At 44.6% G+C, this 19,000-nt stretch overlaps 1 protein-coding gene across 8 annotated transcripts in view; it reads left to right on the top strand.

Annotated features, from left to right (window-relative positions):
- The window catches only part of LRP1 (LDL receptor related protein 1), a 452,537-nt gene that overhangs the window by 279,824 nt on the left and 153,713 nt on the right, over positions 1–19,000 (top strand). For all 8 annotated transcript variants that reach the window (XM_053288908.1, XM_053288910.1, XM_053288909.1 and 5 more), the window contains 8 exons: positions 508–633; positions 4,303–4,443; positions 5,359–5,484; positions 6,537–6,653; positions 7,645–7,725; positions 12,782–12,949; positions 15,116–15,298; positions 16,769–16,969. In XM_053288908.1, the coding sequence (XP_053144883.1) occupies positions 508–633; positions 4,303–4,443; positions 5,359–5,484; positions 6,537–6,653; positions 7,645–7,725; positions 12,782–12,949; positions 15,116–15,298; positions 16,769–16,969 (1,143 nt within the window). The remainder of the gene's footprint in view (positions 1–507; positions 634–4,302; positions 4,444–5,358; positions 5,485–6,536; positions 6,654–7,644; positions 7,726–12,781; positions 12,950–15,115; positions 15,299–16,768; positions 16,970–19,000) is intronic.

Raw genomic sequence — 19,000 nt, forward strand, 5'->3', positions numbered from 1 at the left:
CTTACAGTGTTCACACATCAAGTCTCCCTTTAATATGCAACCGGGGCAGACCCTGCTTAGCTAAGGGAACAAGGCATGCTTGCTGCCTCAAGACCAGCTCTCCTCACAAGAGAGAGAGACTTTGTGTTAAAAGTCTCCAGAGCAAAAACAATGAATGCAGTAGATTATCGGGTGAGGGAAATAGGGACTTCATTTTGCTGTGGTAGAAAGGTTCTTTGACTTAAACACAGTATTTAAAGTGCAGCCTTCAAGGGAGGGGCCGCTGCTTAATGGGTAGAGCACATGCTTTGGTCCCAGGTTTGATCCATGGCATCTCCAGGTAGGGTGGGAACCCCTTGAGAGCTATTGTCAGTCACTGCAGACAGTGCTGGACTAGAGAAGGCAGCTTCATATATGTATATATGCCCCTTGTTCCCTCCTCTTCCTCTTCTTCTTTCTCCTATGTCTCATCTGAGAAGAGGCAACCTATGGCCCAGCTCTCTTCATTTTGTCTTCTCCATTTTGTAGTTGGCTCCAACAGCTGCCGAGTGAACAACGGAGGCTGCAGCAGTCTTTGCCTGGCTATTCCCAAAGGCAGGCATTGTGCCTGTGCAGAGGACCAGATTTTGGGAGACGATTCTGTCACATGTCAAGGTACAACCCTGTGGAAATGTGCAAGGACCAGTGTGAGTGGGAGATTGCCTGGGGTTTGACACCATAGTAGCATGCCTATCTGCATTCTGGAAAGTGGTCTATACAACCCCTTCATTCCGAGGGTTCAAATACTTGGGTGTTTGAGCAAGGTCATCGTAGGGAGAGGTTAGCATTAGTGATCACTTGCAGAGGCATTGAGGTCTTCACGACTAAGGTGCTTTCAGCAACAAAACTGGATGGACCACTACATTTGACTTATTCTGGTTGTGAAAGCATCACCCCACCAATTCCAAATCTCCCACTGATGAGTCCAGGGTACTCAACTGGGATTGTTTTCATATTTAGGAGGATAAGACCATCAGCTGTTATTACCTGGGAAAGTCAGAAGTTGCATCTTTATTTCTCTGGTTAAGATGAAGGAAACCTTAAGCTGTGAGCACATGCCAGACCATATATCACTCTTTCATTTCTCTGCAGCATTTTCTTTACTAGGAGGGCAGAACATATGGCTTGAGCCTGATATGAACCAGTCTCCCTTGTCTTTGTCTACCAGCCTAACTAGGGTTGGTTCCCTCATCACTGTATCAGCAAGTGGTAACTTATGTGTGAATGAGCTATCATAGATCAATTAACATAGAGAATTTCTGTGTCACTCTATATCACCTCAGGTGCAATAGCTTTTTGATAGAATTTGTTTACACATTCATTCACAGCTGTGAGTCACTGGGTAAGGCCATGGTGCGCCTACACATGTGAACTGGCCCTTAGTAACCATTATTTGTGCATCCCAGAGAGTATTGTGTCACTTGCTAATGTTGCTCACCTAGATCTGTCCCTTCTAAGACAGGGATACATAACCATGTTGTGTAGAATGGAAGAAGTTAATAAAAGCATCATAGCAGGTAGCCTGGTTGTGCATGAAAACCTGCAAAACTAGTCTGGTCCAAAGAACTATTTCACTCTTTCTGATATAGATATAGATATAGATATAGATATAGATATGATATGGTTTGATTTGAATACTGTCCTTCCAAAAATAGCTCAGAGTGGTTTACAACAAAACCAAACCAAATATAAAACAAATCTTGTTCTATAGCCCTATTCACACATTGTGTTCAACACTTGTATGACAGGTGCACATGGGTACAGATCTGTACATAGGTACAGTTATTCACACGTTATGCTGAACATAGGTATAGCCATACAGTTCCTATCAGCACAGAACATTTGAGGGGCCTGCACCCAGGTTCACCTTTTAAAATGAACCAGTACACTCGTTAACACAAAAACCTGTACAAGCTGTATGGATTTTTGGTCTTCCTTGTTCTAGCAGGCCTGGAAGCTGATAGACTTCTCCTGATCATTTGTCAGTATCTTCATTTGTGAAACTGATGGGCAGAGGCGTATCTAGGGAAAAGAGCGCCTAGGGCAAGCACTGAAATTGCGCCCGCTGTCCAAACATCTGACACCCATCTGTCAGATAACTTTACTATAATATCTGCTGAAAAATACAAGTCAAGCTCATTAATCTTTTAGAATTTCAAAAACTATATAGCAGTGGATGTAGCCAGACCAAAAAATGCTGGAAAACTACAAATTTCAGTATGCTGGGGCTCATGAAATACCCAAATACTATGTGGAGGTATACTTGGAAAACTAAACAGAAGTGCCTATCTAATTCTTTACTATGCATTGTAGCATCACTATTACAGAAGTTTTAAAAATAAATGCAGAATTTGACTTTTCCCAGATATTCTGAAAATAATTAAAGGATAGGCAGAGTAAACTGTGTCACTGCTTGGAATATATTCTAGTCTTTCAGAAAGATAGTTAAAATGAGAGAAAGAGAGCAAGAAACTCCCAGTGGGCCTTAATGCTAAGGATTTCACACTGATTCAAAGACAAACTCACCATTAGTAGCCATATTATTAAGACACCACATTTAACTCACTTATCATAAGAAGCAAAGTAAGAGCAAATGAATACAATCCTAGCTCATAAGCTTCAGCTCAGTATTCACAAGCCCTGATTCTCTGTACATAGTGCTAAACTGAATATGTGTACAGTGACTTATATTATATTAAATTATTATTTTTTTAACCTTTAGCCCCTTCGGGGCGCTTCCTATAGGCTGTGGGAGGGGGGCGTCTGCAAAGGTTACCCCTCCCACCGCTGGCCTCTAGGGTCTCGCAGAGACCATTTGAGCATGTGAAGTGGCCATTTTTTAAAATAATATTTTTAATGGCCGCTGAAAACAAAATGGCCACCGTGCATGCTCAAATGGCCTCTGTGAGGCCTGGCATGGCCTAGGGCCTCACAGAGGCCATTTGAGCATGTGCAGTGGCCATTTTGTTTTTGGTGGCCATTTTTTTTTTTAAAAAATAATTTTAGGAATTTACGCCCCCCTTCAAGTGGCGCCCAGGGCATGTGCCCTGCCTGCCCTACCCTAGATACGCCCCTGCTGATGGGTCCTGAGTTAGGATTTGTAAGTCAGGTTGCCACCTTTTTACTGGCCCTGTTCCGTGCCTTTTAATGGCTACCCAATGCACAGGAATTAAGTTGGTGAAGCTTTCCCCTCTCATTTCTTCTGCTTAATTTCTATGTATTAGAGTATACATTTTATGTATTAAAAGTGCAGGGATAGTTGGGTGGGGTGGGGGAAGAGATGGCAACTCTGTTTGCAAAAGTGCCCTTTTCAGGTTTCAGAAGTGTATAGAAATCGAAAAGAAAAACCCTCTGTGTTGAGCTAGTGTTTCTCTGGAGCTTCTGCATTAAGAACATCAGAGCTACTAAACTGGGTCATGCAAACTAAGGATCTAGCCCAGCCTATTCTTTTGGCTTCTGAGAGCATTCATTGCCAGCTGCTGGGAGGAAACTGCAAGGCAGTGATGGATTGATCATTCCCTAGTCATTTGCTAGCTGCCTTTTGAAGTCTGAGATTGAGAAGGATATTCAAATAGAGTCTTTCTCTTCTGGGATTGTAGTGGTTTGTTTTTCTTTTATATAAGAAGTACTCTATATAGGTAATAGTGATCATCAGTAATATTATATAACAATAACAATAGCTGACATCCTCTCTAACCATGCAGCTGTGCACCAGGAAGAAGTGTTCCCACACACTAGACTGCTTCCTGAGCTCCACAGAACTTAATTGCACAAAGGTGAGATGCAGTTTTCATCAGTCTCTCCTTCCCCTGGAAGTGCCTTGCGACACCCAAAAATATGTCCTTGGGGGTTGCATAGCCCTCTGGGACATATTTTTAGGTGGCACAGGTCACTTCCAAAGGAAGGTTAAATTTAACAAAAAATCTCCTCCCCTCTTGCACAGTCAGCTCTGAGGCTCTCAGGAAACAATCCGTTCTGGGAACACTTCTTCCCAGCAGGTGGCTGCACGTTTTTTGGGGGGTGTTGGTTAGCAATGAAACATTTACATTGCAGTGTTACAGACTGTTTTATGCCAAGTTACATGGATTATTTAAGTATGGCACCTTATTATATTCTCCAGAATTGTGATAGCCTGGAGTAAAGAAACTTCAGTAACTCCAGTCTAAAGGCAAACTGGAAAGCCCCCTACTTTGCTACTTCCTAAGAGAAAATGTGCCCTTCATTAATATCTCCTGCATCCAACCCCCTTCTCCCCCCACCCTTTTTTTGTCCTCCCTTGGCTAGCCAATCCATCTTACGTCCCACCCCCTCAGTGCCAGCCTGGGGAGTTTGCCTGCAAGAACAACCGCTGCATACAGGAGCGCTGGAAATGTGATGGTGACAATGACTGCCTGGACAACAGCGATGAGGCACCCGAGCTCTGCCGTGCGTATTTGCTTTAGTCACAACAGGGAACTGTCCTTGGCCTGGCCACCTTTCCATAGGGAAGATGAGGTGTATGCTTTGGATATACTACAGGCTGCAGTAAGGCCCTGTAGGCTTGGGCTGCCCCGGCTGGGTCACCTACTGTTGGTGAATCCAGGGCATTTTCAAATGATAGAAGGGGGATCTAGAGTTGAAGGTGTGGGTTAGCTCTCCTGGAGGACATCTTCTACAGAAATAAATAAATCGATGGAAGCTGGGTGCCAGAACTAGCCTAGAGTTCCAGAGGGGAAGCCCTATTAGTCTGTGGGAGAAAAGCAACAAAGAGTTTTGTAGCACCTTGAAGACTAACAAATTTATTGATACACAAGCTTCCGTGGAAACTAATCTAGAGCCCTATTTCTTTTTTCATTTGGCCACTGCCAAGCATCTATATATTTAATATGTGGGGTTCTCAGGCACAAAATACGTTGTGTGGTATGAAATGCAGCATCCTGACAATCTCAGCTTTCATTTAAAAATAATCAAGTTGATAGCCCTCAGGATTTCTATATCATTCCATTCCCTCCATTTCCTTCTGTCATCCCTTTTTCATGAAGGGGGGAAAAACCCCAAATCCACATTATTTAAAAATTTTGAAGCAGCATAAAATATTCTGAGAGAAACAAGTTTATTCAGATTTCTTCAAATGTCACAGAATTTGAGTATGAGTTGGGTTATTGAATTTGGTTATGTTGGTATAGAGTGCGTGCTGTCCTGACTTTCACCACTGGATGAGTCACTTCTCATTTCTGGCTCCAGTGCCAAGGGAAGACAGTAGTTCTGACCCAGGGTCGGATTATTGTAATGCATGTAGGGGAGAGAGATGTCTTATACTGTGAGGTCCTAAGACACCTTTCTCTCTTCATCATCTTCCAGATCAGCACACATGCCCTTCAGACCGTTTCAAGTGTGAAAACAACCGCTGTATTCCTAACCGCTGGCTGTGTGATGGGGACAATGACTGTGGGAACAATGAAGATGAGTCTAACTCTACCTGCTCAGGTAAGAACCCCTAATCTATCTATCTGTCTATCTATCCATCCATCCATCCATCCATCCAGTGATGATAGTTGCAGGTATGCTCACAGAATGCCCACATGACACAAAGATGGAGGAAGCACTGTATCTTGTGCTGCAGCAGGAGATAACAAGGAGACTGTGTAGGGAGGGGATGGGGGGGGGGAAGAAAAGCCCTGGCCTAAGGTGAAGTAGGGCATTCTGTCTGAGATTGGTTGCGGGGGTGGGGTCGGCTGACAGACAGGAACCATAAGGGAACAAGCACTCCACAGGGCGTTGGATGGCTAAAGCAGGGTGATAGTGTGGAGGGTCCTGTGAACCATATTGATAGAACTGTATAGAGGGTCCTGTGAACCATATTGTTAAGCTTCATAGTACATGCATATGCTTTTTATGGGCCATTTTATGTAGAGCTTCCTTCCTGAGAGGAGTTAGATGTGACACTGTCTGTCTGTTGCTGCATTCTCACAACCACCGGGAGCATGGTTAAAGAGTTAATCATGATTGCCAAGCCCCACCGCTCCCATGGTGTGACAAGGGGACCCGGAATTTCTGGGCAATCCCAGTCAAACTGCTGTGGTTAAACAGCAATTAACGGAGATTGATAACAAGGATTGGAACATAGTTAAATGCTGTTTAACCACAGTGGTTTGACTGGTATTGCCTGGAAGGTCTGGGTCCCTACATCGCTTTCTGCAGGAGCGCACAGGGCTTGGTGACTGAGGTTAACTCTTTAACTGAGCTCCTTGTGGTCATGAGAACGGGGCCTATCTATCACATTATTATTCCATCCTTTCTTACTCCTCCAGTCGCTAGCTTGGGCAAAGCTATGAATGTCGCTCATTCACTACCATATTCCATTAATGGCTCCTTGGTCAAAAATCACCTCTACAGATTCCTGCTCCTGAATGATCAGATCCTTCGATTGACATGGTCAGCTGCCAGTTTTCTGCACATGTGTGGAATTTGTCCCCATGTTACAAGTTTTTCCATTTGTGTTGTTCCTTTTTGTTAATGGCTTTCATTTGCCCTTGCAGCTCGTACGTGCCCTACCAACCAGTTCTCCTGTGCCAGTGGGCGTTGTATACCCATCTCCTGGACCTGTGACTTGGATGATGATTGTGGGGACCGCTCTGATGAATCAGCCTCATGTGGTGAGTGTTGGAATACATACCAGTGTATTAAATCAACAGCTGTATTGTTGGGTTGATTGGTGTTCGTGTACTCCCAGCTGCATGTATCTACAGGAAAATAGTTGTTATAACATCCACCATTATGTGTGCTGGCATGATAGGTGATAGAAAGATAGAGGAGCCGTAAATCACCCATATTTGCAGACTGAGCAGCAAGGTTCAGGTGTAGCAGCAAACCTTGCTGGTCTTGTGGTAGCAAGCATGACCTGTCTCCTTAGCTAAGCAGGGTCCGCCCTGGTTGCATATGAATGGGAGACTAGAAGTGTGAGCACTGTAAGATATTCCCCTCAGGGGATGGAGCCGCTCTGAGAAGAGCAGAAGGTTTCAAGTCCCCTCCCTGGATTCTCCAAAATAGTGCTGAGAGAGATTCCTGCCTGCAGCCTTGGAGAAGCCGCTGCCAGTCTGTGCAGGCAATACTGAGCTAGATGAACCAATGGTCTGACTCAGTATATGGCAGCTTCCTATGTTTCTATGAGATGAAGAAGTTATCCAAGTCTGCTAGATTTAGAGAAGACCATCAGATAGCAGAAGGACTTGTTAAGAATTGAGACCTTTTTGTAAACTATTGGAGCAACAGGTTCAGTGATAACGTTTAATCTTAAAATCTGTGAACTTTGATATTAAGCCAGATATACCTTGATATTCAGCCGGATGGGCCAATGGTTTAACTCAGCAGAAGACACAGTCTGTCTTCTGTGTGTCTTAAAGAATCTGTAGGCATGTACAGCTTTAGACATTAGCAGCATAGCCACATTTGTATGTGTAGAAAGCCGGAGCACCTAATGCTGCTTTTGCTGGAATAAGAGGTGCCCAAACATGTTCTGCTGCAACCACATGTTCTGCTGCAACCATAGTCCTTAAAGCAACCACACTCATTGGTGCTTGGACAACAGAGCATCATGGCTGTGTCTAGACCCTGCTAATGCTGCCTGTTCTTCTTTTCTTTCTGCAGCCTACCCAACTTGCTTTCCTCTGACCCAGTTCACCTGCCACAATGGTCGCTGCATCAACATCAACTGGAGATGTGACAATGGTAAGTGCTGCCTTGCTGAGTTGGTTGTAATGGTGAGATCAGAAGCAAGGGGAGGCTGTCAGTGGTGGAGAACAGGGGATTCTTTGGCAAAGGGTGGCCTAGGACTTCTTTCCCCATATTTGCGGTCTCTGCATGATATCATCTATTTGCTTTTAACCTACTGCCTGTTCATCTCATGTGTATGTAAGAGTTGAGGCTTACCTTGCATGATGTTATGATTTCTGGAGTCTCTTGAGCTCTTCCTTGCTCCCTTAAGAGACCCCCATACAGAGGAATTGAGTAGTCAGAGTGGGCTTTAGACCTTAGTCTTAGTACGAAGTCTTGTTGGTCCTGTCATCCTGACCTTTGTACCAGGGGCAGATTAGCAGATGCTTCTTGTGTCCCAATTTGCAGCCTCTTTATTTGGATGGGATGTGCAGTTCAGTTTCTTTCAGATTTGTTATATGAACTAGTGGGTGTTTAGCAGACATCGACGTTTAACTGGGTTCACCTTAGGATCTGCTCTGCTCATGAATGACCTTGCACAATTGGAATACTCACTTCTGAAGGTTCCAGGGCTTAGAATATTCCTTTTCCTTTGGAACTGCCACAGATAGAGACAAAAAGTTGCAAGGTGCAATCATCTCACACTCTTATAAAATTACTTTTAAGGAGACTGAGTTAATTGTTTTTGCTTAGAATCAGGCTCAGATTCTAAGCGCTAATACATTCACCAGAAACAGGTGGTAATCCTTTTCCTGGATTGTACCATTGCAAGCTGCAGGTATAGTGCTGAACATTTAAATGCTTTCCCATAACAAAAGCCCCCTTCATGTAAAAAATATAAAGTATCGGAGAGAAGCTCCTCCCTAAAGAGCTTCACCATGCTCCCTCCCTCACTGTTTTTAAAAAACAATTTAAAACACATCTTTTAAAAAGAGGCTTTTAAATGTTTTATCTGCTGCTCATATCAGGTAGGTTCTTTAGTTTTCGTAGTTCTCAGTTTTTAGCTTTTTGAACAACTTTTAATTTGAAACTTTAAAAAAATTGTAATCTTAAATGTTGTTTTAGCCTGGTCTTTTAACTTGTTTAATTTTATTAGTCCATCTATTTTTTTAATGTTGTGAGCTGCCCTCAGCAGTAGTGTACTGGAGGGGTGGGGTATAAATATTTCCAATAAATCAAATAATACATAAGACTCTGCCTGTTCCCTGACATACTAGTTTTCTATGTGCAGTGAGTGTTTATAAGTGAGTGGGGATATTCAAACATATAGCCCCTCACCTGCATCCTGAAATGGCACAGTCCAAGGAAAGCTTTATTTCTAGATTCTGCCAAATGTATAAACTATCCTGTGATATTAGGAGGATGGGAGGAATTATCTCCCCAGATCAAGTTGGCTAATGGCCCTTAAGTTGGTTTCAATTTTGGCTTTTTGTCGTTGTCTTAGGAAGTGTGACTTGGCTTATTTCTCCAAATCATCTAGAGCTATCTGTTCTGACATCTGGGTGAAATGCACTTTGTTGGCTCTAGCGCCCTGTGTGTTGAGACACTGCAGTCTGGAGTTTGTTTATTAGATTTACATGTCGCTTTTCAATTAAAAGGTTCTCAAAGCACATAGCAAAAAATATAAGAAAATGGTTCCCTTTTGCAACAGAGCTCATAATCTTTAAAACAGAAAAGAAAAGGAATGAACACAAAGAAGATACCAGCAACAGCCACTGGAAGGAAGCTTTGCTGTGTTAAATAGGGACGATTGCTCTCCCTTTGCTATATTTGAGACAGCTGGCACTTTCATACATGCCTCTTTGCCCAAATAGCAGGGATAGGTTCCTAACGGGAGTGTAATGGGCTGAGTATGAGGGACATCTAATTTGGAAGTGTGGGTGTGGAGGACGGGTTAGATCTACCTAAATTACATAGATTGTTTTCTGTGTTTGCAGATAAGAGGCCTGTAGCCAGAAATGTAATTAAGGGGGGTAGAGACATGTGCAACTGCTTATCACAAGTAGTCTATCATGTTTGTGTAAACATTATTTAGATTATTACAGAATTGTAATTACATTCAAATATAGCACCCAAGTGTTTGCCAGCTATCCAAGGGCCTTTCTATTCCCTGGCCAGAACTCTGTTAGGTGGGAGCATTAGATGCTTTCTTACCCAATACAGATAGGCACACTTCAGCCCATTGGAATCAATGGTCATTGTCTTTGTGTCATTGCCTTTCACATGTTTATTAGTCTCTATTTTCATATTTGATATCCTTTTTCATGTTGACCTTTTTTGTGTGGTGGTGGAATTAGTGGTTTGTGTGCGTGCGTGAGTGCCTCTGTACACTGTGCCCACTCTCCTGTCTTCTCTGGTGGTTTTCTGTGTTTCAGAAAAGGATTGTGGGGATGGCTCTGACGAAAAGAATTGTCCAAAAGCTACCGGTTAGTGCATAGATCAACATGCACCTCGACTCCCCACTTTCTGTTCCCTAAAATACCTGCCACTTTCCTACATCATCCCAGTGACTGCAGCAAAACAAACAAAAGCAGAACCAACCAAGCAAACAGAATCACTCCAGTTCTCCTAGTCTTGGCGTTTCTGGCCTTTGATGATATTAGGAGATGCACCAGTTTTTGAGTGAAGAAAAGCCATTCAGGGGCCTGCTTTTCTTTGACTAGTATCATTCACATCAGCACAAAGGGAACTGGAGTCACTGCTTCTTGTGTGTTCCACAGTATTTACTGTCACTGCTCTTGTAGCTCAAATTGCAAAGGACCCTTCACTAAGCAGTGGTGATTTTTGATCCAGTTGATCCAGCATTCCATCACTTCCTGAGTCAGGCACTAGAAGGGTAGGAATGGGGACTGTCTCATGTGGAGAGGGATTGCTTCTCATCATACTGTTTTCAGCGTCATCCCAGACATGTTTACTTGAAAGTAATCTCATTGCTTTCAGGGGAATTACTTCCAAGTAGTATGCTCAGTATTGCAGTGTTAAGAGAGACCAAACCACTCATGTATTTCTTTTCAATATTTCTGTATGAAAATAGATGTCTGTGTCTTGCTGCCAGCGTGCAAACGTCTTTATGCCTTGTCTTGCTGCCAGCATGCAAACGGGTTCAGAGACAGGCACGTGAACTCAGTTTCTGTTTCCAGTGTCTTGTAGTCCACAGGTCTGTCTTAGTACAAGTTCAGGGGTGTAGCCACCATTGGGCGAAAAGGTTCAAAGAACCTGGGCCACTCCCCCGCCTCGGGCCACACTTTGCAGCCCCAGACATGCCCTCCCGCGTCTGACATCAGACGCGGGGGGAGTTATTTCACTCCCAAACACGCGGCCTCATTTGGGACCCAAATCGGCCTGTGCTACATTGGCAGTGTGGCCGGAATGACTCTCCTTGACTTTTAAAGGCAGGGAGAGCCACTCGCCTTGCTGCCAATGTAGCAGTGCCGATCTCCCTCCCAAATGCGGCCCCGCAGCCCCGCTTGGGAGGGAGATCGGCCCGTGCTGCATTGGCAGCGTGACTGGTACGTCTCTCCCTGCCTTTAAAAGGCAGGGAGAGTAATTCTGGCCACACTGCCAAAACAGCACGGGCTGATCTCCCTCCCAAGTAGGGCTGTGTGGCCCCGTTTTGGAGGGAGACCACGCCCCCACATCTGATGTCAGATGCAGGGGGCAGGGCCCAAACACGGGCCGCCACCAGCCTCCCTCCGCCACTGTGCAAGTTGCATGATTATTGTTGTGAGATGGCACTCTTATAGACTGCATAGATTGCTGGCAGAAGAACCAGCGAGTGCCACAGCAGCTCAGATCCACTTACGTTGTTTGACTAGTAGATTTTCTATCTCTGACCCTGTTGATTATTGTATGAAAAGGAGCCTAAGATGAATATTGCAGCTTGCTTAGGTTTTGAGACTGATATAAACAGAGCTGTGTAAAAATGAAAATAAAAAATTTGTACCAGCCCCACACAAAATCTGTGAAACGCAAAACCAGCTTCTGCAACCTGTTTAAATTATGCAACTCAAGCAAATTCATTTGTCTTGTTTTACACAATTTATTCGGCAGCGTTTTACTGTTTTGCACAATCCATTCTGCTTTGTTATTTATTACTTATTATCCAGTGGCTAGTTAAGTTAAGCATAAGGTAGGACGCTTATGAAGGAGAAACCAGTGAATGTAAAGTGAATTTGTGAGAGGCGAGCAGCACATTCTCATGCTTCTTTGAGCTGGTGTAAATGCTAGCCCATCAACTCAGCCCTGCCAACAGGCAGACCTGAGGGAGCAGGCCCACTCACCCGATCATGCACCTCGCCCCTCTGTGCTCTAGAATTTGGAGAGAATAAGATGAGGAGGAGGAGAAGCAGCAGCAGAAGTAGGGGTTTAAATTACCAAGGCCAAGTGAAGCTTTAGCAATAGGAGCGGTTTTGTTAGTCACTGGGTTTGCTGCAGGGAGAACAAAATCTGGCTGGAAACTCTTTCCAAGCAATGCCTGTCTTCATTCAGATACTGAGGCTGTGTGAACAACAGACTTTAAAAACAGCAGCCGCAGCAGCTGCATCCTGAATTAGGTCAGGTCATAACTATATACATGCATGCGCATGTATGTGTGCACGCACACACATGCACATCATTTGGTATCAAGGAATGCACAGATGCCATTGATCCGAAAACCCACTAGTGTGATGATAACCCCCTCACTTCACCCACTTCCATCCCCCCATGGTACATGAGGTGATCTATGCAGTTTCTGTGTTTTCATTATTATTATTGTTATTATTGTTATTATTATTATTATTAATGTTTTAGTTGCTTTACTAGTGACGAGAACTCTGGGGACAATGGGAAGCATGTTTGGCTGGAGTATGCATGAGGTGGGAGGGTGCTGCTAAAGTCAGCTGGTGGGGACACCCTGAGCCCTTCCGTTCAGATTATGGCCACATTGCTGAAAAAATGGAGGCATCAAGTCCTGTCAGCCAGAGGACTTGGCTCATAGCTCTAGAGTGGCTTAAAGGGATGTGCGGAGTGGTAGCATTTGCTCCTACAGATCCAGCATTCTCTGACCTCCCCCTTTTCCTCCTGCTTCTAGACAATGACTGCGGGGACAATAGCGATGAAGCTGGCTGTAGCCATTCCTGCTCCAGCAACCAGTTCAAATGCAATAGCGGGCGCTGCATTCCTGTGCATTGGACCTGTGATGGGGATAATGACTGTGGGGACTACAGTGATGAGACCCATGCCAACTGCACCAACCAAGGTGAGCGCATGGTGAGAGCCAGGCTGCACCCACTTCATTTTCAAAATTCTGCCCCAGGGGAAAATGCAGCTGGGGAAATTAAAATTCTTTTGAGCCAAATGGACAGGGGTGAGCTGATTTGGGGGTTAAGTAATTCTGTTCATATTTCTCCTCTTTTTGTGATTGCAACATTTACAGGGGTCTCCCCCCTTTCTGCATGTGAAATTTGCTTGATGTGTAGCTATAGAATGGCTAGGGGGGGAAGAAAAAGAAGTGAGTAAGGTTCATTCCAGATAGGAAAATGTGAGCAGAAGCCACTTGGGAGAGAGGCAGCCATGTAGAAAACAGAAGCAGTTCTCTCTGAACACTGATGTCCGTCACCAACAACACCTTTGTGCTTAAAAATGTTTTCTACTTTCTTAGGGGGCTAGACACTTGCTTTTTGAATGCAACAAAGCTGAACTTCTCAGGAATCCAGCTTCTGTACCAAATATGGCAATCTCTCTGCTAGTTTGGGATGCTGTTTCAAAATGGATGATGCTCCTGCCCCAGACAGTTCATTTGATCATAATTAGGGGCGGAGAAACCTCCTAACCTAAATCAGGAGCTGTGTGCACTCCTGTTTGGCGACTGATTGACTGGCTGATTGACTGGCTGATTGATTGATTAAGTGCTGTCAAGTCGGTGTCGACTCTTAGCGACCACATAGATAGATTCTCTCCAGAATGACCTGTCTTCAACTTGGCCTTTAAGATCTCTCAGTGGTGCATCCATTGCTGTCGTAATCGAGTCTATTGCTGCTGGTTGTCCTCTTCTTCTCTTTCCTTCAACTTTTCCCAGCATTATGGACATCTCAAGGGAGCTGGGTTTTCACATAATGTGTCCGAGGTATGATAGTTTGAGCCTGGTCATTTGTGCCTCGAGTGAGAATTCTGGATTGATTTGTTCTATGATCCACTGGTTTGTTCTCCATGGTATCCTCTAAAGTCTTCTCCAGCTCAAAAGCGTCAGTACTCTTTCTGTCCTGATTCTTCAAAGTCCAGCTTTCACAGCCATAGAGTATCATGGGGAAAACCATTGTCCAAACGATTCTGATCTTCATAAGTGTAGACACGTCACAGCATCTAATTATCCTTTCCAAAGCCTTCATTGCAACCCTAACAAATGCTAGTCTGTGGTGTATTTCTTGACTGCTGGATCCTTTACTTTTGATGGTTGATCCTAAAAGGCAGAAGCTATTCACCACTTCAGTGTCTTCATTATCATTTCTGAGGTTCGTTGCTGTACCCGTTGTCATGAGTTAGTCTTCTTTACATTTAGTCATAGTCCCATTTTCTCACTGTGCTCCTAGACTTTCATTACTAGAGCTTGCAGATCATCTGCATTCTCAGATATCAGAGTGGTGTCATCAGCTTAGCGCAGGTTATTGATGTTTCTTCTTTTTAAAACTACGCTTATCTTCTACCAATCTAGCTTCTCTCAGTATATGTTCAGCATACTGTATAAGTTGAATAAATAAAGAGAAAGAATACAGCCTTGTCTTAGTCGTTTGCCGATCTGGAACCAGTCTGATTCACCATGTTCCGTCTGGACTGTGGCAATTGTGTGTGAGTTAAAGCCAAGTTTGGAGGTGCCGTCTATGCGCAACTGCTGAATGAGGTAGGAGGGAAAGTCCTCTGACCCAGCTTCTGTTTAGCAGGTGAGCAAGGATGTCACCTCCAACCTTGGTTTTAACTGAGAGATGATCAGCAAATGGGAGCATGCACTGCTCCTGAATAAGGGTAGGAAGCGTCTACTGTCATTATGATATTGTTGATATTGGCAAATTTCCTCCGATTTCTAGGACACTGAGTTAGGTACCACCACTCCATACCAGAACCCAGTGAGTTTGCCTTCAGCTTCATAGACCTCTTGCCTTCAAGATTAGCATAAAGCTGAATGCTGGAAGTCAGAATTTTGCTAGATGTTTGTCTGGCTGTTTTCCCTGGTGCCTCTTCCCTCTAGTTTTCTGAAGTTTAGCCGAGGTTGGGTGAGCAACAAGGTGGAGCCTCTGATGACCCCTGAGGGTTTGCTGAAACATCTCTTCCAGAGCATCTGACACTAGCTTCCCTAATCACCCTAGTAGTATACATCACTAAACATTGGCACCAACCAATTAACATGTTTTCACTGTCTTTCCATCTTCAGCCACCCGCCCACCTGGAGGCTGCCACACAGATGAGTTCCAGTGTCGCCTGGATGCGCTTTGCATTCCCATGCGCTGGCGGTGTGATGGTGACACCGACTGCATGGACTCCAGTGATGAGAAGAAATGCGAAGGCGTCACTCACGTCTGTGATCCTAATGTCAAGTTTGGCTGCAAGGATTCTGGTAACTGCATTGCGTTGCAGAGGTGGACATAGTGATTATCCGACCCTCTGGGCACAACCAGGCAGCTTCAGCAACCTGTCCAGTCCTGGGCCATTCACTCTCTGAGTTACCTAACTCACTGGGTTATTTTGAAGATAAATTGATGGGGCAGGGTGGGGTGGGGGGACTATGCATATTGACCTGAGCTCTTTAGAGGCAGAATGGGATAAAAATGTGATAAGATAAAATACATCTGTACCCCAGCAGCTCACATGGCCCACATATGGATGCTGCACCTGGCAACTCACATAGCTGAATGGGCTGTGAGGTGCACATGCTTGCCTTCCTTCCATGAGCACAGGATGTCCTGGAGAAGAGGCATCTGCCTTCTCCCTACTCATCACTAACCAGGGGTCCAGAGACTAGGGAGCTCTTCCTGAATATTAACTAGAAGGTAGATTCTTTTGGAGAAATATTCGCACCTCCTACTCAGTGTTCCCTCTGACAGGGATTCCCAGATGTTGTTAACGACAACTCCCATAATTCCCAGCCAAAGGTCACTGTAGCTGGGGATGCTGGGAATTCTAGTGAACGATATCTGGGAATCCCTATTAGAGGGAATAGTGCTCCTGCTTCCTTCCCAAGTCTGCCTTTCCCCAGGCATACTGAAGGCCTGTTCACACAATCATTTGAATCTCTGTTTAATGTGGTTACCAACATTTGCATGATCGTGTGAACTCATGCCAAGGTGGGAATCTCAGGCTATAAATGATCTTGGCATGGGTTCACACAGTCTTATCAGTGTTGGTAATTCACATAAAATCTAGATTCCAACAATTGTGTGAACAGGCCTTGGGATTTCTTGTGCGCCCAATTGTTAGTTCTGGCTGAGTGCTGAGAACTTGTGGCTCTCAACTTGCATCTGGCTTGCCAAGCTTTTCTTCCTGGACTGAACAGTTCCGCACTGCCACCATGTGGTTACACAGTAGGCAAACTAGATGCATCCCATATGCTTCCCTTCATACACTAAAGTCGTTGCATGAGGCCTTCCTTTGTATTCCTTCTTGATCAAAATAGTTACAGTTCTGTCCACAATTAAGAATGTTGCACTCACCCACTGATATACACATGCCACAAACCAGATTCAAAATCGCAGTTCATGCTCATGATGAACAAACAAATCAGTTGACCTGTAGTATGCAAAATGCAGGCCAAGGAAGAAAGGCTGGTGCATGAAACCATAAATGCTATTATGCTCACAGTCTGGTATTTGATACATGCACTTAGGAGAGTTTCCTGAGAAGCTGGAATGTTGATGTACTTTCCATGCGATCACAGCTGCTCAGTCAGAGATTTCACCTTCACAAGAACGATACACTACAGGTGTCCATTTTAGTGCCTCAATATTGTTTTGTGTTCCATAGAGAAATAATGAATTCTGCCAGATTTTTCTTCTGCTTCTGATGTTGGCTTCCTTACCTTTCCCTGTAGCCCGATGTATTAGTAAGGCTTGGGTATGTGATGGAGACAATGATTGTGAGGACAACTCAGATGAGGAGAACTGTGAATCACTGGTGTGCAAACCACCCTCACATACTTGTGCCAACTCCACGTCTATCTGTCTCCCTCCTGAGAAATTGTGTGACGGCAATGATGACTGCGGAGATGGATCCGATGAAGGGAAGCTGTGTGGTGAGTGTGCGGTAGAAGATTGACATGTGGGTCTGTCCCCTGTTCTTTCCCTTCTTTAGTAGGGACTAGGGCAGCTTGATCTCAGGGAGTAGGGGCAACTCTGCAATTCCCTGCTCTCTGTGTATGTGTTTGGAGACCAGGATTCTGCGATCTCATGTCTTGGAGGGAAATTGGATTTAGCAGACTGGTAATGTTACTCTAGCTTGAATGACATTGAGTTTGTGAGTTGAAATAACTACAGATAAGAGTGCAGCTACAACTGAACAAGGGGGAACAAATGTCCCTGGGCAGCCCTGGAAGGAAGGGGGCCTGGGTGAACAGGGTGACAGCTTGTTCTTTGCTCTCCCCCTCATAACTCTCTGAAGACAAAGGAAGGGGGCAAGAGGGGCCCACTCCAACCTTGCTAATGCCCCTAACTAGGGATGTGGAGAACCAGTTCACTCTTGAACTGGGGCAATTCGAGTGGTTTGATTGCGGCCTGAACCGCCCTTCAGGAAGGGGGCCCCGTCCAGGATTGAACTGAACCCGGTCCGAAGCAAACTGGTTCAGCGGCAAGAGGAGTGAGGGCGAGATAGGTGAGGGTGGTGGTGGTTTGCAGGAGGCATCTTTCGAAGTAAGTGAGAAGCTCCTTACCAGGTACGGAAGCGGCCTGGAGCAGCGGTGCAGTGCTCCCCCCGCAGCAGCCTGTGCTGTGGCAGCACAACTCTAGCACTCATCTGGCTTTTGTGCATGTGTGGAGGCCACGTGAGTGCTGGAAACGCACTGCCATCACATGGGCGGCTGGGGGAGCACCGTGTACCCGGTAAGGACCTTCTTGCTTGCTTTGAATGATGCCTCTCACCCCACCCCACCCAGTGCTGCCCTCAACCCTCTCGCTGTCGAACCAGTTCAAGCTAGTTCCGCTTGAGCCAGCCCAGCCAGTCATTCTGTGGACCTGCAGTTCAGTCCAAATTTGAACTGAACCGCAAAAAACGACCCACGCACACCCCTACCCCTGACTGCAGACATGAAACATAGCCTTACCTGTATGCCTATTTGACTCTCAGAACCAATTGCCTAGTAACACCCTAACTCACAATTATTTAGAAAGGAATGTCAGATCTATCTGTTAGATAGGCCTTCAGTTATAAACTGAAATCAGATTTGGTTGTCCTTTTTGTTCTTTTGGATTTTTTAAAAATTTACTGCCATGTTTAACACATCTACACATAAATAAATAGCATATTTCATCACAATCAGCCGAGGATTCCCTCTTGATAAACCCTTCATTCATCCAGTAAGCAGAATGAGGGCATACATTCTAACCCACCCAACCCCATACATTGGAGGCAGCAGGTACAGGTGCCCTTGTTGTCTAGAATGTGGGACATGGGCTACCAGATTTGGGATCTTCTCAACTGCAATGCCCTATTTGTGGAATTCCCTGCCCAAAGGTCCTCATCTGGGCAGTTTACTTATCACCATCAGGAGAACAGTAAAAGCTGTTCTTTTTTGGAAGGATTATGCTCTGCCAGAAAGGTTGGTGAACAAATTGAGTGGACTGTGTAATGTTGTTATCATGTGCTCCAGGAATTGAATGGATAGTTGGTGTTTTGTTTTATTGTCTTATGCAGTAATTTTATTATAACTGTAGATCACTGTGAGGGCTTTTTCTAGCAGGCAGGATAAGAATCTTAAGAAACAGAAATATAATAAATGGATAGCGAACTCTTCCTGACAGATTTCACAGCTGAGTACTAGGTTACCATTTGGTGAGCCACAAAGCTTGGTGGGCTGGAGTGATGTTAACGCTGCGAGTTCAGACTTCTTTGCTGCTATCACTTAGAGTGGAAGTGAGGTCAGTTACTTGGGGACTAGAAGTTTACACCATATTATTTATTTATAATTTATTTAAAATATTTATACTCCGCCCCTCCAGTGCAATACTGCTCGGGGTGGCTTACAACAATAAGATAGACACAGATGCAAGTAATAATTTTTTTTAAAAGTCAGATTATAAACAATTATTAGTTTTAAACTAAAACTGAAAAT

This window comes from Hemicordylus capensis, chromosome 2 (assembly GCF_027244095.1).
Source record: "Hemicordylus capensis ecotype Gifberg chromosome 2, rHemCap1.1.pri, whole genome shotgun sequence".
Lineage (NCBI taxonomy): Eukaryota > Metazoa > Chordata > Lepidosauria > Squamata > Cordylidae > Hemicordylus > Hemicordylus capensis.